The 24,697-nt window shown below is 40.8% G+C and overlaps 1 protein-coding gene across 3 annotated transcripts in view; it reads left to right on the forward strand.

Moving 5' to 3' along the window:
* MED14 (mediator complex subunit 14) overlaps nt 1-24,697 on the forward strand; it is a 56,979-nt gene that overhangs the window by 1,592 nt on the left and 30,690 nt on the right. For all 3 annotated transcript variants that reach the window (XM_018556350.1, XM_018556349.1, XM_018556351.1), the window contains exons 2-13: nt 4,903-4,929; nt 6,604-6,709; nt 7,233-7,406; nt 7,616-7,745; nt 10,160-10,288; nt 12,261-12,368; nt 13,684-13,816; nt 17,288-17,438; nt 17,525-17,636; nt 18,605-18,730; nt 21,416-21,494; nt 24,269-24,428. In XM_018556350.1, the coding sequence (XP_018411852.1) occupies nt 4,903-4,929; nt 6,604-6,709; nt 7,233-7,406; nt 7,616-7,745; nt 10,160-10,288; nt 12,261-12,368; nt 13,684-13,816; nt 17,288-17,438; nt 17,525-17,636; nt 18,605-18,730; nt 21,416-21,494; nt 24,269-24,428 (1,435 nt within the window). The remainder of the gene's footprint in view (nt 1-4,902; nt 4,930-6,603; nt 6,710-7,232; nt 7,407-7,615; nt 7,746-10,159; nt 10,289-12,260; nt 12,369-13,683; nt 13,817-17,287; nt 17,439-17,524; nt 17,637-18,604; nt 18,731-21,415; nt 21,495-24,268; nt 24,429-24,697) is intronic.

Genomic DNA, 24,697 nt, shown 5'->3' on the forward strand with positions numbered 1-24,697 from the left:
ATCAAGAACACACTGCACAATGTTTGCATAAACGCATACAGATCTGGTCTGGACATGGGGTGAAAAGGCCATAGGAGGGAAAGAATCACTTAGGGAGATTGCCTCTAACTTCCTGTTATGTCTCTGGAACAGGATGTGAAGGGAATAACCTAGCTGGGGTTTTCACCATTCCATACTCTAGCCAAAAGAAAAAAAGGTTTTGGTTCTACATACACATGTCCTAAAAATATGTAAGCTGTCTTGCTGATCTCTGCTGAAAATGCTGGTTGCTTGGCTGTCATGCTGATACTATGTCTTCAATGCCTCCTGAGACACTGCATGCACGTTCCTGGTCTAGAACTCAGCAGTACTGAAGCCAGAGACAGCTAGACAACAATCATTTTTGTCTGGATAGGTCGTCTTTCATGTCACAGAATGGTTTCCCGTGCTCAGATTCATGCTTTTACTCCACCTAGACCAGGGGTAGGCAACCTTAGCTCTCCAGCTGTGCTGAAACTACAAATCCCATAAGGCATTGCAAGCCACAGGCATGACTCCCAGAGGCAGAAGCATGATGGGGTTTGTAGTTTCAGCACAGCTGGAGAGCCAAGGTTGCCTACCCCTGACCTAGACCATTGGTGGGCAACTCTGGCCTCTTGCTGTGCTTCAAGTACAAATCCCATCATGCCTCTGGGAGTCATACCTGTAGCTGCCAGTCTTGCAATGCATTCTTCATGGGTTCCACAACAGCCTTAGGGCCAGGGTTGCCCATCCCTGACCTAGAAACTGCTAGATTTCTTAAATGAGAATATTTATACTCAGTAAATGCAATTTTAGTCTCACCAACACTGTAATGGAATTATTATTTGGGGACGCTTCAGATACTGACATTGCTCAGTGGAGGTTTTGTGAGCCATAACGTTTGAAAGTCCTCAACTATGTTAACAGTAGTTTTTTGACAGCTTCGGTGTTTATGGGTGCTGTCACTCCTCTCACTGCCTGCTGCACTTATGCATTAGGGCCCTATAGGGGCCCTCCCAGCCGGAAGACAGAGGTAGAGGACAGAGGCAGCATAGAAGTCCATGGAGCTCTACTGTGCAGACGCAGTAGTATAAATCTGTGGAGGGGGACAGAAAGAATAAGTGCACATGTTATTGAAGATCATTTATTCTTTAAAGAAAAAGGCCTCAGCTGGTCAATATACACTTGGTAGACTGCTCAATGCTATTCACAGATGTTGACATCGATGCTGCTATTGAGCAGTGTAGCTCTTCAAACTATGCCTGATAAAGAATGTAAGAAATTGTGTGAAATGTTGTCTTTAACATGCTTTTTATAGAGAGTTTTGTTGGACAGGACTGCATGCATTAGTTCTGTGGGTGTTGCACTTTAAGGCATTTAAAACCTGCTCAGCCAATCCAGATTTCTGCTGCCATAGCCCGGGTCCATTGCCGCGATCTTGGTCCTCCTCCATCCCTCCTGCAGCTTTCTGGGGTATATGACAGTGATACCCCAGAGGTCTGCAGGAGCAGAGACAGGTCATTTTTGTCAAGGCAGAAATGCAGGTGGAGGGCCAATGAGAAGAAAGTAAACAAAAAAATAATAAAAAAACAAAAAAAAGGTTTTTTTCCCCTCTCTAGGGCAGTGGTTCTCAACCTTTCTAGGGCCGGGACCCCTTGGTAACATTTGCCAAGTTGTGGTGACCCCCAACGGTAAAATTTAGGGTTGACGCGGCTGCTGCAGCGACATCTGGCGGGAGAACTGACACTGCTGCGCTATGAGAGGGCGGAGGAGGACTCTCACCGAGCACAGCAGAAATCACACAGCGACCCACAGGTTGAGAACCACTGTTGTAACAGCTAAAATGGCAAACCATATAACACAAGCCGAGGGTGTCAGCTTTTATTATTAATAATAATGAAGATAATCACTAGATGGGGACCTGATGGAGAACTGCAGGTCCTCCTCTGCTGATTGACAGCAGCAGTGGGCGGGTGCAATAGCTAGTTTGCTATTGCAAAGTGAAATAGCCAATAGGAATCTAGCTATGCATTCCTATGCTGATTTATTTATTTATTTCTGACTTACGGCGGCCGGGGCTCCGATGTCGGAAATAAAAAATAAAAACCGATCGCAGCGAAAGGTTTACCCTGCTCGATCGAGCAGATTAAACCTTTCCAGGAGAAAGTCTTTAATAGCGGGAGACTCCCGGCGACCCCTGGCAAATTGTCATTCGACCCCCGAAGGGAAGACCCCCCCCACAGGTCGAGAACCACTGCTCTAGGGGGTCATGGAGGCAAAGTTATTTAGTAGGCAAAGTCCGCTTTAAAGTGATTATGTGGCTAAAATATTTCAAGTGGAATACTCACCTGTTCTTGTGCCCGCATCACTGATCTCTGCAGCGAAGGGGAGAAACTTTCAGGAGTGTCTATATCGTAGTCATCAACCCCATGGTCACTGTGGGAGGGGGGGATACAGCTATAGAGCCACAGATCGCGTGTATGTGTAACAACCGATAACGGCTGTTTGCATTTGACAGTTTTTCTCTGCACCTGCAAGCAAAAAAAAGCCTCTTATTTATGGCAACCTGCCAATGGGAGCTTACCGTCTGTCCGTTTTTTTTACAACGGGCGGGCGGCAAGCAGTTAAGGACACAGTAGTGGTATAGGCACCAGTGGGTCAAACCATTGGCACTCCTGGAAATGTCAGATTCCGTAGGATCCTCCTTAATACTGTGCAGGCTGGCAACATTGAAGCAGTAGAGGTGAGTATTTCACATCTTCAGTGCTGGGAGCCCTATATTTTTAATATTTATTTTAGAAATGGATTTGCTTTTTACTTCCTGTCCTATAGATAAAACAGGAAGTGAGAGGAAATCTCTCCAAAAAGAGGGAAATACTCACTGGGACATTTTTTTTTTTTTTACCAGAACCCATTGGAAGATTACCCTTTATTAGATCAACCAGATCAATGTAGGTCACCACGAGCATTCATAGAAAACAATTGTTTTCTATGTGTCCAATTTACACCACCACACAGATGTGATGGGCAGTATACTGCAATAAAATGCAGACATGCTGCATTTTATCGCAGCGCACCGGATGCTACTGCAGATTGCCACGCAGCCATGTGGGGATCTGAATGCACACTACTGGAGCTGCCATAGCGCATTAGCCCTCCTGTTAAGGGCTTGTTCACTCCATCTCCAGACCAGGTCTGGATGTGTTTCTGCAAACCTGCATTTTTGATGTATGTTTGACATGTATTTGATGCTTTTCCGTGCGTTTCTTTTGTCTCAATTGAATTTCTAGTGTGTTGGTGCCTTCTAGACCTGAAAAAATAGTGCATGCAGTACTTTTAAATGTTCTGGAACTGAACGCGGTTGTGTAAACTTACCTCACTTTTTACCATGGGAATGAATGAGTATACATTATTGGACCAGACTAAAAAATGTTCTGGTCTAGATCTGGTCCTGACATTGTATGAATAGGCCCTGCAACAGATTGTTTCTGCGGCCGGCCTGGGTGAATGGGCCCTTACTGTTCTGGTGACGACTCGATATTACCTCACTTTTCAGTCCTGGTGACAGTTATTACCAGGACACAGAGAGAGAGTCGCACTCTGTAGTGGGGAGACGAGCAGCAATAACAAAAAACTGGCATGGGTTCTAAAACTGGCCATACGTCTGCTGATTCGACCAATCAATGTGTGGCCCCTTCAGTACCTTTCCCTTTGGGGAAATAAGTTGTCGAAGGAGCCAGTCTTAAAATTTTCAGGCAAGCAGTGACTGCAGGCAATCATCTGTCATCATTGTTTGGGTTTTCTGACAGCCTGCCGGTGTGCCACCCGCCACTGTCAAAATACAATAACCTGGCCGGGGGGATTCATCCATACGTGCTTTTAGTGAATCAAGCGAATAGTGTATAGCCAGCCTAACCTTTCACCACTCTATCCAAAAGTGCACTTTAAGCTTTTATTAGCATACACTTTTCAATTGGCTGGGTTGGTTTCCAAATGCCATATGCTGAAGTGTACTGAAGTGTATGGATCTTGATTTTGATTACGTATACCCAAACAGGGCTTCTGGTTTCTACATATGAACCATGTCACGTGGACTGTGACATGGTTCAGGCTTACTGCTCCAATTGGATGAAGCTGTCGAACAACTGTGTCACTTGTCAATCTGAAGACATTTCATAAGAGCACAGGATCAGGAGGACTTTGAGTGCAGTTTATTTAAAAAAGCTTTAACAGCAGGCCACACTACTAACTTAGAACATTAGGTGAAGCACGCTATTGGAAAGAGTTGGTGGTATTGTATAGTTTTTATGAGTACATGTACTGGATCTTCATTGAATGTGAAGGAAATGTTTATTGCTTAGCACTGCTTTTTACAGGCATGTTCCAGTGCTTCCCACTGTATATGTCAGAATCACATAGAGGATATACCCATTGCACACATACCAGTGTACCCCTTATTTCAGGTGCTGGGACAACCAGTGGGTGGTACCACACTAATCCATGTTGTCAGCACATTTTATCTTCAGAATTTTGTCTTTATTGATATTCATTCAGCACATCAAAAGGAAACTGCAACGTTTTGGAACAACGCAGGCGAATAACAAAGGGTCCCTGCGAGGTAACGAAACGTTGCATTTTCCTTTTTGAATGAACATCAGTAAGAAAAAAAAATTTGAAGCAGAAGTTAGTGTGCTGACAATATATCTTGCCTGCGTATGACATTCACACATGTTAGAAATTGTTACCACTCTTAACATTTGACAAAAAATAGTTTTACAGTTCCCAAAAAACACTGCAATACAACTTAAATACATTGAATAGAAATGTATGTGTAGACCTTCAAGTGATGTTAATATACATTTTGTTGAATGTTGAACAACTGTTTCTCTTTTGGTTCCGTAGACTTCCACGGAAAACAGACATGGAAAGGTGAGTACAAAAGTAACCTTCCTTCCTTGGAGTGAACGTTACAGTTTTTCCACTTTATTTCCAAAACGTTACATGTTTGTGTAGCACTATCACAACATTTTGTTGTGGGGCCACCTTAAAAGAGAACTATGGGGTAAGTGGGTTTTTCCCCATAGTTTTCTTTAGGGTCACGGGAGGACGTATACTAACCTCCTCCTGTGATCCAAAGCTCAGTATAGCCCACTATATACTGAGTGCTCCAGCCAGGACAGATCTCGAAAATACTGTCTGGATCCACCCAGCTGCGTGAGTGACAGCTGGCCCTGCCTATCTAGAGGCCGAGCCAGCTGTACCCACCCCCTCCCCCGTCCGTTCTGCCAGTCTGGAGGGTCAGAGATGGCAAGGGGGGGTTTTCCTGCGGGAGCAGTGACTCCCGGTCACCGCTCTCTGCAGGGAGTTGATTGGAAAGTGAGCGAGCGACGATATGTGTTCGCTCACTTCCCAATCAATAGAGCCGACCTGCGACAGCTTCTTTGTCACAGGCCGGCTCTAACTAGAAGGATGAGCGGAAATCACTCACCTCATAGTTCTTTAACTAATTGTTCCACAAGTCCCACACCCTTATTCTGCTAAGGATGTTGTCGTCTTCAAAATATCCATACAAGCAGTTTCACAGAAGACTTGTCTTTAGCTGTGCAGGGTTCTACGTTCATTGAGACCCAGCAGTGACGCACACACGGTTATTCATTAAAGGGTGAGGAGTTTGGAGAAGTGAACAATCTAGGACAACATAGGTGAACTGGAAAGTGAGCAGAGTTGGATAATTTTTCCAATCAGCTATGTTGGCCTAGATTGTTCCCTTCTCCTGCTTTCTCCAAACTCTTCACCCTTTTGTGAATAACCCTGACAATCTAAGCTTTTGGCAAACGGTATAGGTGATGGATTGGGTACTAGCCCAGCTTTATTTATTGACGTTGGTCCAGCTTGGCATAATATGATCTGGCCTGACGTCACTGCCCCTCATATAATAAGGGAACATCTAGTATTTATTGAGAAAAATACTAGGCGTCCTCTTTAGTCAGCTGAGCTTCTCTGTGTGTTTTAACAGCACAGGGAAGTAGCTCAGTATAGTGGCTGTAGCAGGGACCCAAAAGACATATATACATAGATATATGCTTATATATTGGGGATGCACCGATACTAGTGTCGGTGCCGATACCGAGTATTTGGGCGTGTACGAGTACTCGTCCAAATGCTCCCGATACTTATCCCGTAACTTCCAGTAGCAGGAAGACGGTTGGCGAGTCGTTAACCGCCCTCTGGCTTTCTGATTGGCCAGAAAGCCGGCTCCATGCATCCTCGAAATCAGGAAGCCGAGCGGCGAGTCATTACATGCCGCCCGGCTTCCTTAATGGGACTTCCGGTATTTTGTATCCGGTTTCGGTGAGTACCGGAAAAATATCTATACTCATGTTCGATACCGAAAAAACGGTATCGGTGCATCCCTAATTTATATAATTTGTTTGTTTTTTACATTGTGCCAAGCTGGACCTATGCTAATATATATTTATTTTTAAAAAGCTGGAGTTCTACTTCACATACATATCCTTATCAAATAGTCACTTGTACCTCTCTCACTTTGTTTACTCATATCTAGCTATAGTAAAAATGTGCTTGTCTTTTTTTAAATTCCAGAAAGATTGAAATTGTGCAGTTTGCCAGCCGTACCCGACAGCTCTTTGTGAGGCTTTTAGCACTGGTGAAATGGGCAAACAATGCAGGGAAAGTAGAGAAGTGTGCGGTAAGTTTTGTAAATTTCTCCCATTTTTGATTTTCCCCTTTGTTACAGAATATGACTTGGCAGTAGTGATAGTTTCGACCTGTTACTAAAACAGCTTTTATAAAGGTTTCATTCATATTTCTTACATAAACAATGACATAGTTTTAGATTTCCTCATTTTCCTACATATTACATGAAAGCACCCAGTTTGCATGCCAGTTTTGCATTGTGAGAAAGGATTACAAAATCTATTAGTGATGTTAATCTCCTCAGATTGTGTAGATGTGTTTGTGAAATACTGGATAAAGATCTTATCGTCTTAATGTAATTGTCCATAAAATAAGTTGAACAGTGACGGCAAATTGTTTGTTTGTAAATTGTGCACTGTGTAAAGTGTAAAATGATTATTTCATACCTTTTTTATTTTGACGTTTAAGTTCCTTGTTATCTGCTGCAAGTAACAGCCCTTCCTTCACGTAGCGACTTGAAATGAAAGCATTTACTCCTCATATTTGATGTAAACATTATTTTATGTTTCTTTCAGGTGATATCAAGCTTTTTAGACCAGCAAACCATCTTGTTTGTCGATACAGCTGACAGACTGGCATCTTTAGCCAGGGACGCATTGGTACACGCTCGTTTACCGAGTTTTGCAATTCCTTACGCCATTGATGTGTTGACAACAGGATCATATCCGCGGTTGCCAACATGTATTAGGGTATGTTCATACATTCCTTTCTTTTAGTAGTATTGTATACATAAATTGCAGTTTCTGAATATGTTTAGCTTTTCATTCTTCTTTTACTCGGCAATTAATCGCCCTGCCTAAGCAGACAGAAAGCTACGAGCCAGTAAAAACAGTGATAAGGCTTTCGATGTGTTTCATTTTGCATTTATGTGCTAATTTGTTACTGATTTACTTTACAGGATAAAATAATCCCACCTGATCCTATTACCAAAAGTGAGAAACAATCAACACTACATCAGCTTAACCAGATCCTCAGACATCGACTAGTTACCACAGATCTCCCACCACAGCTGGCTAACCTTACAGTTGGTATGGATGTGTTTTCTTCTAGTAAAGTGTTGGCTACAGATAGTGAGGAACGGGGGGACTGAAAATATTGGCAATGTTTTGTTGGCTAACTGGATATATTTTGTAGTGCAAGCTTTCCCTTTGACAGGCATGATGTCACCAACACATGAAGCCATGGCTCACAATCGGAATTAAAAATTGTTGAGACATGGCACTACAAAAGCTTCAGTCAGCCAGTAAAATGCATTTCCTCCATTTTCACCTTGGTATTTTTTTTCTTTCTAGTAGCTCATTTAATTTTGTCTGATAGAACAATACAATGTTAGTAGCCCATCTCCGGGCGAGAAACAAAATTACCCTTGCATTGGGGCTTCCCCCACACTGCAAGAGTCAAGTGCTCTTTTTGTCTAGGGGATAAAGCTGTTTTACTTATCTGATCCCACCTCCTGTGGTAGGAAGCACTCACTTTTTCCCCCCCCTCTGTTCTGGATGTTGCAATGTCCCTCAGCGTCCTCAAGTCTCATGCAAGTCCAGGGGTGTACAAATAAAAAAAATTACTTGTCCAAGTAGGACTAAAGCGAGGGAGCAATCTACTTGTGCGTCGCGGCAATCTACTTGTGCGTCGCGGCAATCTACTTGTCCTGATACACAAGAAATAATTGTAACCAAAACCATATTTAACTCTGCTAAGGAGTGCTTCTCATTGGTCACTGCAGTCAGGTGACCGCGCTGACCAATGAGTGCTCGCTATTTGCGAGTGAAATTCAAAATCCATGGCGCAGGGCTGCTCTGGACGGCAGTATGGGGTACAGATAGTACACCTGTACCGGCGGAGCAGAACCGTTCGCCGAAAGATAAGTATAGCGGGGGGTCAGGAAGGGGCCAGATTTTAACGGGTAATTCAATTTTTCCAAATTACTTGGGAAAGTGAACTTACCCTTTTAATGCACATTCTGCATGTTAGAGAGCGCTGCTGCCCTGCTCTGACACTATGGCATAGAGTGGAAAGGGGGCAGCACTCGACACACACACACACACTGACTTAAACTTATGTTTATTTGCATGTGGAGGGGGGGGGTTAGTTTTATTTTTTTTTCTTTTATTTTCTACTTTATCACTTTTTTTTAAAATAGTTTTTAAGTATTTAATTTTTGACTTAATTTTGTAACATTTTAAATTTTTTATCAATTTTTATTTTTATTATTTTTATATATTTTTTTATTTTTCACTTTATTGCTATCCCCCAGGAGTTTATAAGCCCCTATGTGATGGGGTTAGGAGGTGACAGGTTCTCTTTATGGAACCTGTCACCTTCAATACAGAATTTCGAGAACAGCAGTGTGCTCGATCTCATGTGACAGCTGAGACAGAAGCGTGTGAGTGCTGCACTCCTGTCTCACAGTTAACACGGAGCAGACTGGATGTGATTTGCAGTGGTCCTGGTCCCCCAGAAGTGTGGGGTTACTCTGAAAACTATGGCTGGGGAGATGGACCATGGGGGAGGGGGCTGGACCAGCAGGCTAATTATAACTACAGCTGCGCAGATCACTTGTACAAAATGAAATCCCCTGCTACTCATTGGTCAGCGCGAAGCAGGGCTAAGTGTAGAAAAACCCCTGAACAGCGCCAGGCAGTTGAGCAATAAGAATTCCACACCCCTGAGGTCAGTGAACTTGCATAAGACGTGATTATGCCAGTGATCCTTAGACCGCAGAGCGAAGGGGAGAGGATGCTGGGACTGGTCTAGCAGGCTGGTTGGGGATGGCCGGGGCAGGAATCAGGCAAGTACAACAGCTTTTACCTTTTCAATGTGTGGGGGTAGCCCCACTGCAAAGGTATGTTTTTTGTTTGGCTGGAGATGGGCTTTAAATCATGTTCAGTATTTAAGTACACCTACCTGCCCCAGATCATATTCACAGGGTTTTCTTTCGTGTACACTGCTATGGTTATTTTTGATCCAATGTCAAAGATGTCACCTTTTGTGTAACGTTGGCCATACACTGGGTACATTTTATCTGGTTCTTGATGGACTGGCTAACATTAGCTACGTTGGTGGCCAAATTGGCAGTAAAAAAAAACAACACAAAGAAAATACGCCCACACATATACATATATATTTTAATATATTAATGAAATAGAATCCGGCTAAAACGGAAGTGGGATCAAAACACTAGGACTCAGTTCAAGCAATCATGAAGTTGGTTTCCCCCAGACTACATTGGTGGCTTCACCTAACTGTTGTGAAATGAACACAAAGTTCAACTACAACTCGGACAATTTCAAAGATGTGAAGAAATTATCCTCTGCTATTGAATGTACATCAGTTCTGATCCAGCCGTATGATTGATTTATTTATTTATCTTTTTATACATCATATTACTGTACTTTGGAAAACATGTTCTTGAATTTCAACTCATTTTTTTTCTTAAATGCAGCAAATGGAAGGGTAAAGTTTCGTGTAGAAGGGGAATTTGAAGCAACCCTTACAGTAATGGGAGATGATCCCGATGTTCCTTGGAGGTTACTTAAACTGGAGATTCTTGTAGAGGATAAAGAAACTGGAGGTAAGTCATGCGCTTACATGTTCTCTTGAAAAGTTTTTCAGATCCTCATGTCTGTATCTTTCTCAATTTCTTACCATCTACATTCACTCTTATATTCTTTTTAATGTATTTTCAAAATCACAGCTGTAAATAACATTGTTTTATTGCTTGTTGTTTATCCATATGCATTATTATATTATTTTGAACAGAGTACATGAAAAGGGGGGTTACATATATATTAAACATCCCATTACTAGATACAGGAAACTCCCCATTATCCAGCATTCAAGCAACCAGAAAATCTTTTATTTTTTTGCCAGTTGCTTGATAGATAAGTCCGCACTAAAAAAAATGTGTTAGCACTTAATTTTAGTTGCTAAATTATCTGCTGACGACTAGATTCCTCATCTGGCAGGTGAATGTTAACATTAACAAGTGGGCGTGTGCATTAGCCAGTCTGCTATTGGTTATGGCAATTTGAATAAGCCAATAGCAGAATCTTGCCAGCAGATAAATAGGGCGGGGAAGGCGGGGGGTGTGGTTGCCTAAGCGTTAATAGTAACTCTCAAGCAACCAGAAACTACAGTAATCCAGCATCTACCAATCCCCATGGGTTAACTGGGAATTTACTGTAGTGCAGACTTTTAAATGAAAAGCCAGGAAAGAGAGTACCTTAGGAGACTGTTCTAATAAGTTTCCATACAATGTTACATGGGAACATTTAACAAATTTAAATGGTGCTGTCCCAATTTAGCTGCCACAGTGCAAATACACTTTAAGGCTCCTTTCACACGGCTGGTCCGATCGGGTCCGCCTGTCAATTTTTCAGGCGGACCTGATCAATTGCCCAATGCAAGTCTGTGGGCAGCTGTGTGTAAACAGACAGGCGTCCACTTACACCCGGGTACCCCCCGCCTCCAGCCGCGTCCGGGAAAACAGACGGGTCCAGAGATCTGTTTCGCCGTCCCGGATCAGGGGTAATCTGATATAAACGGACATATGTCCACTTACATCAGATTCCCAATAGACCAACATAGGGTCCGGCAGTTTCCGTTTCCACCTTGCGATGGAGGAAAAAATTGTATGGACACAAATGTCACATCCCTCTGTACTGCTGTGATCAGGAGAGGATCCCTGCACGGATCCTCTCCTGATCAGCATGTGTTAAAGGGCCTAATGCATTTTTTAGGCTAGGTAAGGTGTACTTTAGAGAGTTAAAGATTAACGTTAACTGACAGCAATAGAGACAACATCAGAAAAAGAAAATGAAAAAGGAGACAGATGTATTTTTAGTAGGGGTGCACCGATACGGAGTATTTGGACTAGTACTCGTATTTGCCCAAATGCTCCGATCCTTATCTCCGATACCGGAACTTCTGGTAAGAGGGAGACCTCCCTTTGACGGCAAGTGCCGAGCGAGCATGGAGCCAGCTTCCTTTCCAATCGGGAAGCTGGGCTGCACGTAATGACCCGCCTCCCGGCTTCCTGGTTGGACGCCGGCCTCCTAGCCAATCAGGAAGCCGTGCCGCCCAGCTTCCTAATTGGCTAGGAAGCCGGTTTCATCTGTTGCTAGGCCAATCAGGAAGCAAGACGGCACCTCATGACTTGCCGCCCGGCTTCCTCATTGATCAGGAAGCTAGGCAGCCTCGGCATGTGAAGCCTGTGTTCTTTCGTTACAACACTGGCTTCACAGGCAATCGGGAAGCCGGGCGACAAGTCATGATCTGCCACCCGACTTCTTGATAATCGGGGCACACAGCACCGGTACTCTACAGAAAAACCAGTATCGGTGCATCCCTAATTTTTTGTTACATTACCTGGCTTACAATAAACAGTTATTTTAAGCATAGCATATCACCAGAGACTGTAAGAGGCCTCCTATACTTCTGTTGATGGTGTTTTGAAAGGATTTTATTTATACTGTGACACCAAGGCATTAAGACATGTATTTTCAGAGTAAGATTAATTTGTTTTATGTTTTTGTTTTTCCAAGATGGTCGTGCCCTAGTTCACAGCATGCAGATAAACTTCATCCACCAACTGGTTCAGTCCAGGCTTTTTGCTGATGAGAAACCACTCCAGGACATGTACACTTGTTTACGTATCCTTTTCATATTTAGTAGAATACTTTATGAAAAAAAAATACTGAAAACTTTATCAAAGTATACATGACCACAGTAACCAACATTTACCTGTATGTATTTTTTAATTTTTACTTGCTTGCCATTACATATCTTGTGTTTTTTTCTTTTACAGTTTTCATATTAAATGATCTCTCAAGTTTTCATCCGCATACTTTATATGACAAGATGAGCATATTTTTAGCCTTACATGTGTGTTTTTTTTAGTCTAAAATGGTTTTCTAAATTCATATACAGTATATGCATCTAATGATTTCCAATGGATCTATTCACACAGTGCATTTAGATGCGTTTAGGAAAACTATAAGTGAGGTGCTTCCATTAATCAATGTAAACTTCTAAAAGTCTCACCATAACACATGTTAACGCATAGCGCATTTGCTGCACTCTCATTGGCAATAGACTTTCAATGGAGAAATGACAGATGCATCCAAATGCTTGTGTGCAAACGTGTTTCATTTTCAACAACTAGAAGCATAAAGAAAGCATCTAGCCTGACAGATTTTGCAGACAGTTCTCTGTATAAAAAAGCAAGTGTGAATGAAGCCTTGCTCAGATGAGACCCATAGACCAAAGCTGGCCATACACCAGTAGTGATTTTCTAACAGTTATTGGGGTCAAATCAACCGTCATTTTCGACTGTAGTGATAAAAGTCTGGATGGAAAATTTTTCTTGAATGAACATTTCATCTTTTTTTTCCCCATAAACTTTTATTAAGATTTTGTAACATATAGAGTACATTACAACAAATGGTGGGAACAAAAGGTGAAGCACCATACAAAATCCTTGAATGAACATATTTCTTAGTTTTTTTTTTTTCCTTTCTAGAAACTCCCAAGAGATTCCAAAATCAAATGTTAAATGCTAAAAATTATTATAAATAGTAAAATCAAATGATTTTTCAAATCTTAACTGAAGAGAGAAGCTGATTGGTTGCCATGCCCAGCTGCTCCAGATTTTGTCCGCTCCAGTTTTGATAAATTCCCCCTATGTGTTTACAAACTGCACACAGAAACAAGTTTAAAAAAAAACAAAAAACTTTAAAATGATCACATTTACATATGTATCCTAAAAATAAAAACCGTAAAAGAACCCAAACTTTCCTTTTTTGCCAACTGCATTGTATTGTGTTCTAGTTGCTTTAACTTCAATTCGGCATTTATCATATTTATTTAAAGGACAAGTATTGTCAAAATTTTCTCCAGTTTGCCTGTTTATTGCTAGTTTGTTTCAATGTTACGGCAACTGTTTTCCTTAATTCTGCTGCTGTGCAGACTCCTTCTGCTTATCACTTCAGCTAGAAGTCCTCCACTCACAGGCCTTAGCACTGATAAGAGAACGCTGGGGAGATCTAGTTCAAATTGAACGTTACATTACCGGGAAATGTCTCATATTGGGTGTTTGGAAGTATGTATTCTTTTCATACATGGTTATAAACTAGCATGTAGTATGTTTGTATGAGCATGTGACTGCATATGAAATATTTTTCTTGGTTACTGGAAGTTTTATAATCCTTGATATTGATTTCCTAGTGTCTATTTCCAAAGATTTTGTGTCATGCTATATACTCATTTCATGTGTCATTGCTAGATAGCTAACACATGCGTCATGCTCTTTACTGGTTTTCTTTTCCAGTACTGCCAGGACCAGTGCCTAGGCTATGAACATTAACCTCTTCATGACTGAGCTAGTTTTTAGTTTCTGTTCCTAAATGACTGACACACTTTTTACATTTTTGTTGTGTGATTCTTCCACAGCAGCAAGTTTTGATTATTATTATTATTTTTAGAATTTTTTTATTAATTATAGTATAAAAATATATTTATATATAAAAGTTTTATTTTCCTAATTTTTTGTACACCTTTTTGTTTTTACACTTTGTATCAAGCAATCACTATAAATGCTTAATAAATTAACTTTTTTAAATTTGTAATTATCAGGCTGCTCCAAGCTTAGGAACAGCTAATAATAACTTTAGAGACTGATCCTGACAGCATGTCAGAATCAGATCTCACTTAAGATCTTTGATCGTTCCTAGATGATCAAAACTGATACATTTCACTCAGAAATACATTTGTATCTTGTGGTTGAAATGTATCATTTAACATCGGGCCAGGCTCTCCAGCTGTCAAAACGAATAGCAGAGAGGTGAGTCACTGCTACCTCTCTGCTATCTTCAGCTGTCAGATACGGGATCGCTATTTAGCGAACCCGTATCTGAATGTAAAGGCTTCATCCATTAATGGAAGAAAGAAGCTTTTAAAAAAGCTTAACTATTTCATTAATGAATGCCTCAATACTGAGGCATTCATTAATGACTGGTAACCTCTGAGAATCAGCAGTTACCAGTTACAGAGGCTAATATAACTCGGCACGTACAGTGTACGTGGCCAGTCATATAGCCACTTTGTGACGGGACGTACACTGTACATCTCCCGTCACGAAGGGGTTAACTGATGTACATAATCTTAACAAGCAGTAAAAGTGTTTTGAAACAAATCAATCCTGACCTCTGTAGCTGCATGTAGTGTGAAGTAATTTGTTCTCAAAGTCTAAAGTCAGGTATCAGTCAGTTTTTTACAACTTGGAAACATCTGCTGGTTGTTTACATTGGAGGGCTGACATTGGAGGCCTCTCCAAAGAAAGGCGCTGATATTTCTCTGTGTTGTGAAAGTGATATGAGGCAAAAAAAAAAATCTGATTAGAAATAAATGGATGCTGCTTCTTGATGTTTTAAAGGTTTTTTACCTTTGTGCAGAATCAGCTGATCCAATGAGCACAGACCCTAATATCCTTTTTGAGTTGCTAATTTTCCTTGCTTTATGGAGCCACCCTTGTATGTGCTAGTAAGCTGTTTCTCTCTCCCCAAAAGCACAGGCCTGGCAAGACGAGCTCCTCCTACTTTCCTCCTCCTTTCCTCCTCCTAGCTAGTAGATGGAAGCTGCTGCTGGAGAATGCTCTTTCCCTTGTGATCTTGTATTGGACAAGATGTTCAGGGATGCCGAGCTGAGAGAGTTGGAGCTGTTTGGAAATAAAAATGTAGCTGGGCAATGTATATTTCTCTGATCTGAATTCATGATTGAAAAAAGTTTGAGGGTTAAAAGGAGAACTAAGGGGTTAGTGCTTTTCCCCATAGTTCTCCTAAGGGTAACGGGAGGACACAAACTAGCATCCTCCCGTCACCCAAAGCTCAGAATACCGCAAGCTACTGAGACGCCGCAGCCCTACAATTCTGTCTGGATCCACCCAGCTGCGGGATTTAGATAGGCAGAGCCAGCTGTACCCGCCCCCTCCCCTGTCCGTTCCTCCAGTCAGCGCTGGAGGAGCAGGGAGGGGGGAATCAAATCCCTCCCCTGTCACGGTTCTCTGCTGGCACAGGATCGAGAAGTGAGCGAGTGCCGGTATGTGTTCGCTCACTTCCTGTTCTACTGAGCTGACCTGTGAGTCTCATTGTCACAGGTCGGCTCAGATTATGAGGCTGAGTGAAAATCACTCACCTCATAGTTCTCCTTTTAATACTACTTGAAGTTTGAAATCAAATTTCTCCACAATGTCTGCCACTAAAGGGCTTGTTTTAAAGTGCTTTTACTGCTTGTTTAGAATATGTAAATACTTGTGTGTATAGTCTGGGCTCAGGTTCACTTTAACCCCTTAGTGACACATCTTTAAAAAAAAAAAAAAAAACTTTAGTTCCTGGGGATCGGAGCAATTTTGCCATTTTTGCTAAGTATTTACCCATAATTTCCATCTTCCTCATTCATTGCACCTACACATATTATATACCGGTTTTTTTCAAGGACAGAATGGGCTTTAATTTGATGTGATGTATGCATATATCAATTCTTATTTATTTTTTTGCAAAAAAAACCCCCACTTTTTCACAGTTTTGTCAAAAATGTGTACTTAATTAGTGTAGCTAACAGAAAGCAACTCATTAGAAATTTTTATTTGTCCAGATTTATAAGGTATATCATATGTCTGGGATTTCAGTTTATTTTGGGAGTTATAGGTCACAAAAAACGAGTGAAATGCAATTTTAGTTTGGAACAATTTTATAATGTGTTTGTCTCCTAACTTTAATAGCTTTATTGGCACTATATTTTCTCAGCATCTTTTTTTTATTGAACATATTTTTTAAAACCTTTTTTTTTTTTACTTTTTTTTTTTAATTTTAAAAACTTGAAAAAAAAGTTTACCACTAGAGGGCACTAAAGGGTTTTTTTTTTTTTTTTAAATTTACATGGGCTTTGATACTCTGTATTCTGAAGAGTTACTGTATTCTCAGAGATACTTTGTATCACTTTTGTAGCACACAAAACCGTAAGCTGCAAGCCGGTGTTCTATGAAAAGCTCCAACTTGTCGAGCTAGTTAAACATCTAGTAACAGAGAGATGATATACTGCATCCAGGGACGAACCTCTGTCTCTATCTGCAGCTAAACAATTGATGTGCTAACAGCCACTGTCAGCCTGTCATTGCTTCCCAGCTGCAGCTATTCACACATACCTATTCCAGTCAGGAGTTCACTGATTCTTGACGCTGGAATTCGTAGTGTAGCCCTAATCGCTAGTGTGAATGGGGCCTATTAATATGGCTGACAAATTTACTTTGAATAGAAAAGGTGGATTGAGTGACATAGATTTGAAAATTAAAAATGTAAATACAGCAATGTGATAACACTCATTACAGATGTTCTTTTCAAACATATATTTCAGACTAAAGTGATTACAAGAGAACCATTTGCACAAAATAAGTTCTCATTTATAACAAAACTGTTCTGAGCATTTTTCTTGTTCATATTATTGTAGGTTTGTCTGGGACAAGCACAAGTATTGAGCAGTAGTACAATGTGATTTTTTTTCTTCTCTCTTTATACAGCCAGCAGGTGTTGGGAAGAAAAACAGGTACTGCATCTGTCCACAAGGTCACTATAAAACTTGATGAGAATGATGGCTCAAAACCTCTTCAGATTTCTCATGAACCTCCATTACCAGCTTGTGATTCGAAACTAATAGAAAGAGCTATGCGGGTAGGAAATAGCTCCTCAACAGAATTATTGTTAATTTGGTAGTACTTTAGAAAGCGAATTTATCATTTTCGTTATTCTTTTCATAGATCGACCATCTGTCCATAGAGAAACTGCTAATTGACAGTGTTCATGCAAGGTCGCATCAGAAGTTGCAAGAACTAAAAGCTATCCTAAAGACTTTCAACCCCAATGACAACTGTATGTATCCAACTTATATTCTCACTTTTTCTATTTTATAAATATTCCATTTTATGGTCATTCCGTGAGAGATTTTGCAGCATGATGTGTTTTCTGATCCGAAAGCTCTGCCTGTTTGAGTTTTTTTTTGTGCTAACAAAAGTGGGGTTGGATAACTCAGTTTTGTGTGTGTTTTGAAATGACCTGAATAAACCATAGAACAAATGTAAGAAAAAATACTGCAAAAGAACAGAATTAAAACTTACCTGTCTTGTTGCCCGGACCTCTGATCTTCACTGCCTGTCAGAACTACACCTGCGAGCAGAATTATTAGCAGCTGATAGTCCTGGAAGTGTCAGATGTTTGTTTCCACTGCAGTGCGCTGTAACGCCACCTGCAGGCCACTATACCTCTATTTTGTCCCAGGGACACATTTACATAGAAGCTCAGGGGACAGTCTCTTTAATGTAGATGTTATTACCTGGCTGTTACAGTGGTCACTCCCTGGTTCTGTATTGTTGGTATTTGCTCCCTGGGTGCTATGCTGAAACTGATATAACAACTTGCAGGCCCTTTCACTAAACATGTGGAAAGTATGTGAATGCATATGTGAATTTCTACCTAAAGGTAGGGGCCTGCAGTGTGGTTTGCAACATATAATACGGTAGCCTATATGGAGGGTATTTTTTGTGAAGGGCTTATTTCTTTTTACCCTGGTGATAGGGTTCTTGGTGCTCGTCAAGCTTGACCTTATGCAGTCTTGTGATTGGTAGCAGTGTGATGTAAAAAACAAAAATGTGTTTATGAATAATTTGTTAGCCCATTCAAGTAGTAGATGGTCTTGATTGTGTATATATAGTATTAGTTGCCTTGATAATTGTATCGATTTTAAGTGGATGACTATTAGACTCCTAGTTTAATTTGCTTTAGTCATGTAAAAAAAAAATGTTACTGCTTGCTTGTTAAACTAATAATACCTTGTTTTTCAGCATTTGTTGAAACAGCTTTGCCAACCTTGGTTATTCCCATTCTGGAGCCCTGTGGCCGCTCAGAATGTCTCCATGTGTTTGTAGACCTTCATTCTGGAATGTTCCAGCTAATGCTTTATGGATTTGGTAAGGTTTAGTGGCTTGTGTTGTCTGTTTCAAGAATATATAATACAAAGCTTGTTTTATTTATACATTCTCTAATTCATGTTGTTGTGTTTACTAGGGATGCACCGATACCATGTATTTGGACGAGTACTCGTACTCGGTCAAATACTGCCGATGCCTATCCCAATACCGGATCTTCCGGTATCGGGAAGCCAGGTGAGTCATTACACGCTGCCCGGCTTTCTGATTGGCCAGGAAGCCGGCTCCATGCTCCCTTGTCACCAGGGAGCAAGGAGCTGTCTTCCCGGCCAATCAGGAAGCATGGGGCGGGGTGTTTAACCACTTTAAGACCAGGTGTCTAGACCCCCTTCCTGGCCAGGCCATTTTTCAGTATTTAGCGCTGCGGTACTTTGACTGACGTTTATTGCGTCATGCGCTGAAATTAATTTTATACCATTTTTTGGGGACAGATAGAGCTTTATTTTGGTGGTATTTATTCACCACTGGGGTTTTTATTTTTTATTATAATTAGGAAAAATTACAGAAAATGTTTAAAAGTTTTTTTTTAACATTGTTAGGAAACATTTATTGTTACCCAGTTTTTTGGTAAAATATAAAAGATCGGGTTACGTCGGGTAAATAGACACCAAACATGTCAAGCTTTAAAATTGCGCGCACCCGCGAAAATCGCATAAAACGTCCATACCCAAAATTGGCCATAGGCGACACTTTAAAAGCTTTTACCGCTCATCAGTTTAGTGTTATCAGTGATTGATTGGCCCTAGAATTATTGCTCTCACTCCGATGTTCGCGGCGATGTAACATGCGGCGTAATGGGCACAATCGTCTTTTTTGCACGTATGCGCCCCCGACGCATGTTTGCATGCGTGTATGAATGGGTGTAGTTTTTTTATTTTTATGTAACTTTAAAAAAAATTTGGGGGGGATTTTTTTTCCTTTTTTTTTTTTTTTCCCCCCACTAAACTTTATTGCTATCACATACGGGGGCTAATAAAACCCCCCTATGTGATAGCAAAATATGCGACAGGTCCTCTTTATGGAGACATCAGGGGTCTCCAAGACCCCTAATGTCACCTAGAAGCCCCCAAAAGAAGCTGATGAAGCACAGATCTGCTCCATCAGCTTCTTTGCAGCTTCTGAAGCTGGAGAGTGACACAAGAATGCGGAAGTGATGTATTATACAACACTTCCGCATTCTTGCAGAGGAGAGGGGACCGGAGGGACCTAGTGTACCGAGCTCCCTCTGATCCCCTGTGACACAGGCGACATGCTGAGCCCGGGATCAGCGGGACAACGGCCGGGGAGGGGGGGACCGCGGAGGGGGTGACACTGATCGGCACCCCATACACGCGATCCGCCGGGAGCTCTCGGATCTAGAGAGCTCCCGGCCGGCCGTTTTTTTTACTACGGCTGGCCCGTAGGTAGTTAATGACTCGCCTAGAGCAGTAGAGGGGATATCGCCAGGCTTTGAAGGAAGACTGATGTAAAAGTGAGGTATGTAGGTGGGATGACCTACAAAGTACACCATGAATGTAACAAAGAGCCAATGCAAGTGTTTCTATGGAAACATGTAGCTTAGAAAGTAACTATTTTTTTGTTAAGGTGAAAATGTCCTAACTGTTATCAGCCCAATACATTAGATATTAAGAGCAGCTTTAATTTTAGGCCATGGCCCCAGAAGCTCATGGGAGGCAATAGTTCACCTAAACCAGGGATAGTCCTTGCTTCCAACTAAAAAGTAAAACCACACATTTAGAAGAGTCAATCCCCCAGTAACATTGTTTTAATGTATACTTATTTCTCACCTTTTTAACCTATTCACTGTAGACTGAAAACCATTAACAATCATTTTTGTTTAACATCAAAGGGCGGAATCTTGATTTTACTGATCCAAGAAATACTTGCTTTATTCCTCGCTCTGGCTCTTTGTCCTCACGTACAATGCTGAACTGCTGGTCTTGCATTGTATGAGATGATGTCAGATTGCAACCACCAGTCCGAACTCTGAAGAGAAGAAGCTTTGGGGGACTAGTCACACAGTGTTGTGGAAATCTGCTTAACAAGCATTTCACCTTTGTAGGAGAAGGGACCCCAATGGAAGTTTATTTACAAAAATCCCATAGTTCAGCTTTAAAAAAGTGCTTTCAGATGTTTCAGAACATTTATTGGCAAGTTGTCACATTTGTGGTGTAGACACCATTGCAATTACAGCATGATAGTGGGTATGTTGATCACCCCAAAAAATAACCTGTTGTAAAAAGAGCCTTTTGTGTTATACGGCTTATATTTGATGCATTATGGAGATGCTGTTAAATAGCTTAAAGCTATATTTTATAATGCCTTTTTGAAATCCTTAGTGCCATTTCATGACTGATTTGTAAGTTATCTGTATAAGATTTAGAGAAAAAAATAAGAAAGTAAAATATACTCTTTTCAATACTTAGAGCTGGCATGGGACACTGCATCTGTCTCACGCAGACTCTATAACCATTGCTTAGCAAACATGTAAGCACTGATCGCTTATCTCATGGTCTCCTCCCTGCAGAGAGCTTTGTCAGTCACCACTCCCTGCAGGTATCCCCCCTTTCCCTCTTAGTAAATGTACTCCTGTGAACCAAAAGAAAAAAAGCAAAAAAAAAAGTTGGAATTACTATTTACCTTTTTTTTTTTTTTTTTTTTTTTCAGACCAAACAACATTAGATGATATTGAAAAATCCATTAATGATGACATGAAGAAAATCATCCCTTGGCTCCAACAATTGAAGTATGTAATGGCTGAGCATCTATTTGTATAATCTTTTTGGTCTACCAACAGCTATGCAGTGCAAGTACCTGCCTTACTGGGCCATAGATACATTTTAACTTGCATCTTTGATCATTTATTTTTAGTTTTAGAATGAGTGACATTTACAGCCCCTGTTAAGCTGTTACTGGTGTTTGTGTTATTGCTGGGACACCCTCTTTCCTTGTCTTAAAGACCGTTATTACCAGGACCGAAAGTGATGGGATTTCAAGCAAGAGTAAAACTCATTTTCTTAAATTGGGTAACATTTATGTCCCATCAAAAATGTTTAACATAGGGAAGGATTAAACCACTGTGAAGTTTTTACTATCTGAGATTCCATTAGGATCCCCACACACGTTAAAATCTCATTGTATTATCTCTTTTAGATTCACCAACAATTATGTAGTAAGAGGGCCTGCCTGATTATGAATGCAAATGTATTGGATAATTTTACTATATTTATTGTATTACATCGTTAAGGTAAATCTAAAGTTCATTTTAGAAAGGTTGTACAGTCGGATAGTAATGTGTATAGTGAGTTTTTGTGGGGGTTTCCGCTCATTTCCTGTTATGGTGACAGCATTTTAACTGGGCAGCAAGTGAGGTCAAATCAACCCAGACAGCAACAGAAATGTTTTTTTTATTAATTGAGTAGGGAAGACTAGAACCCCAAATAGATTGTGCACTGCACTTAACCGGTTGAATTACCACTTCTAAAGAAAACACATGGAAAATTCCTAATACGATATATTACATGCACAAGAAAAGTTCTCAAATATATGACATAAATGCAGATTATTAATAGGGACTTGTGCAAAATTATCCTCTTATATTAGTGACACGTGCAAAAAAGTCCCGTTATCAACCACTCCAATCTGCAACTGTGGTTTATAAATCCAAAAATAGATCAATAGATTTTTAAATCTTCCGTGCCACCTCAAGTGCTATTTTCCACCGCCAGTGAAATGGATAAAGCAGGATCCACACTCACCAGATAAAGACCCCTTTTCAGGATGATCTTATAAAGTTTTTTTGTGCAAAGACTTCCTAATTTTCTCTTTTCCCCTCGGCGGGTGTAACACGAACTCAATCCAAAGTATAACTTCCCACACTTCATCAAGATATCTCGATACATTTCTCCAATATGTTCCAAAGAAACAAAACAGAGCCTCATTGCATAACGTGTTAAAACCAGAGCATTTATTGAATGATAAAACCTACTCACGTAGCCGTACAGGCAATTGCATGTGTAAAAGTATCTGGTTTTTCCAAGTCTCTCTTCATACTTAGCGCTACTCCTCAACGTGATGACGGCATGCGTACACACATGCTGAGTGTGGAGAGAGACTCGGAACAAACGCATACTTGTACACATGCGATTGCCTGTACGCTATGTGAGTAGGTTTTATCATGCAATAAATGCTTTTGTGTTATCATATTATGCAATGAGGCTCTGTTTTGTTTCTTTGGAACATATTGGAGAAATGTATCGAGATATCTTGATGAGGTGTGGGAAGTTATACTTTGGATTGAGTTCGTGTCTCACCCGTGGAGGGTAAAAGAGAGAAAATTAGGAAGTCTTTGCACAAAAAAAAACGTTATAAGACCATCCTGAAAGGGGTCTTTTTTATATGGTGAGTGCGGATCCTGCTTTATCCGTTTCCCTGGCGGGGGAAAATGGCACTTGAGGTGGCACAGAAGATTTATTGATCCATTTATGGATTTATTAACCACAGTTGGAGATTGGAGTGGTTGATGGGATGTTTTTGCACATGTCACTAAGTTGAGGATAATTTTGCACTAATAATAATCTGCATGTATGTAATATATTTGAGCACTTGTGCATGTACTATATTGTATTAGGTATTAGGTATTTTTCGTGTGTGTGTGTGTGTGTTTTTTTTTTTTTAATTTTTTTTAGTAAGAAGTAATTGAACCTGTTAAGCGCAGTGCACAATATATTTGGGATTTTATAAAAGTGTTTTACACATTTTTTAGCACAGCAGCGCACAAGGTTTATTGTAGATCCAAATCACAGATCATACATATATTTCCAAGACTGGAACCCCAGTCAGCTTATTATTGTGGTCGGTATCCCTGTTGCAGATTTTCTTACTTCCTGTCTGGCAAAACCGTTGTGCCCTCAGTGAGGTGAAATCTCTATAGATCTAGTAAAAACTCAGCAGGGGTTCCTATCCTTGACCACTCTACCCAAAACTAAAAAGAAAAGTTTTGACTAGACCTGCACTTTCCAGAAATGGTTTTTTATTAACCCTTGCAGTGGGGCAACCCCTGCACTGCAAGGGTTAAGTGCCTGTTTGTGTCTAGGTGCTAAAATAACAGAAATAGTCATCCAAAGCTTCGAGCCAGCCAGAGGTCACGACTCTCCCTCCAGCCTGTCTCTCCCTCCCTGCAGCATTGCAATCTTCCTCAGAGTCCTCACCACTATACAGTGTATAGACGATGATTTACGGGACCTTAAAGCGCTGCATAGGAGGGGTAGAGAAGTTGGAAGGAGGGGTCTAAGAAGAAGCCAGCTCGGAGCTTTGGGCGAGTATAACTTTTGAACCTGGACACACAAACGAGCAGTGAACCCTTGCAGTGCGGGGTTAGCCCCACTGCAAGGGTTAATAATGGAAAAAAAAATTCCTGGAGTTCTTCTCGAATGTTTTCGTTGACAAGACTAATTGAACAAGATTCTCTCTTTTTGGGAATAATATAGATGTAACTCAGAGTAATGATTTTTTTCTCAGGTTCTGGCTGGGACAGCAGCGCTGCAGACATTCAGTAAAGCATCTTCCCACTGTATGCACTGAAACCTTGCATTTTACAAATTATACCACCCATCCTATAAGCAGTCTTTCCAGACACAAGCTGTTTATAAAGCTTACACGTCTTCCACAGTACTATATCGTAAGTGCTTTTTTTTCCTCCAATAACTTCAGATTGTGTTATTGCTTTATGCAGACGTGTCAAATATCTTGTCTGTTTTTAGATTTCACATGGTGAAGTAATAAAGGAGCTTAAAGGCCAAGCTTACCTTTTGCACAAAAAATAGTAAATGCGGTGACAGTAATCTCATCAATGTGCTTTTACTCCTTTTTTTGCAATAAAGCCTGCAGACCATTGAAGCCTTGATCAGTGTGTCGCAGGTGCAGTGCTTAGGCTCTTGCAAAGCTTTC

Source organism: Nanorana parkeri, unplaced genomic scaffold (genome assembly GCF_000935625.1).
Source record: "Nanorana parkeri isolate BGI_ZX_2015 unplaced genomic scaffold, ASM93562v1 scaffold234, whole genome shotgun sequence".
NCBI lineage: Eukaryota > Metazoa > Chordata > Amphibia > Anura > Dicroglossidae > Nanorana > Nanorana parkeri.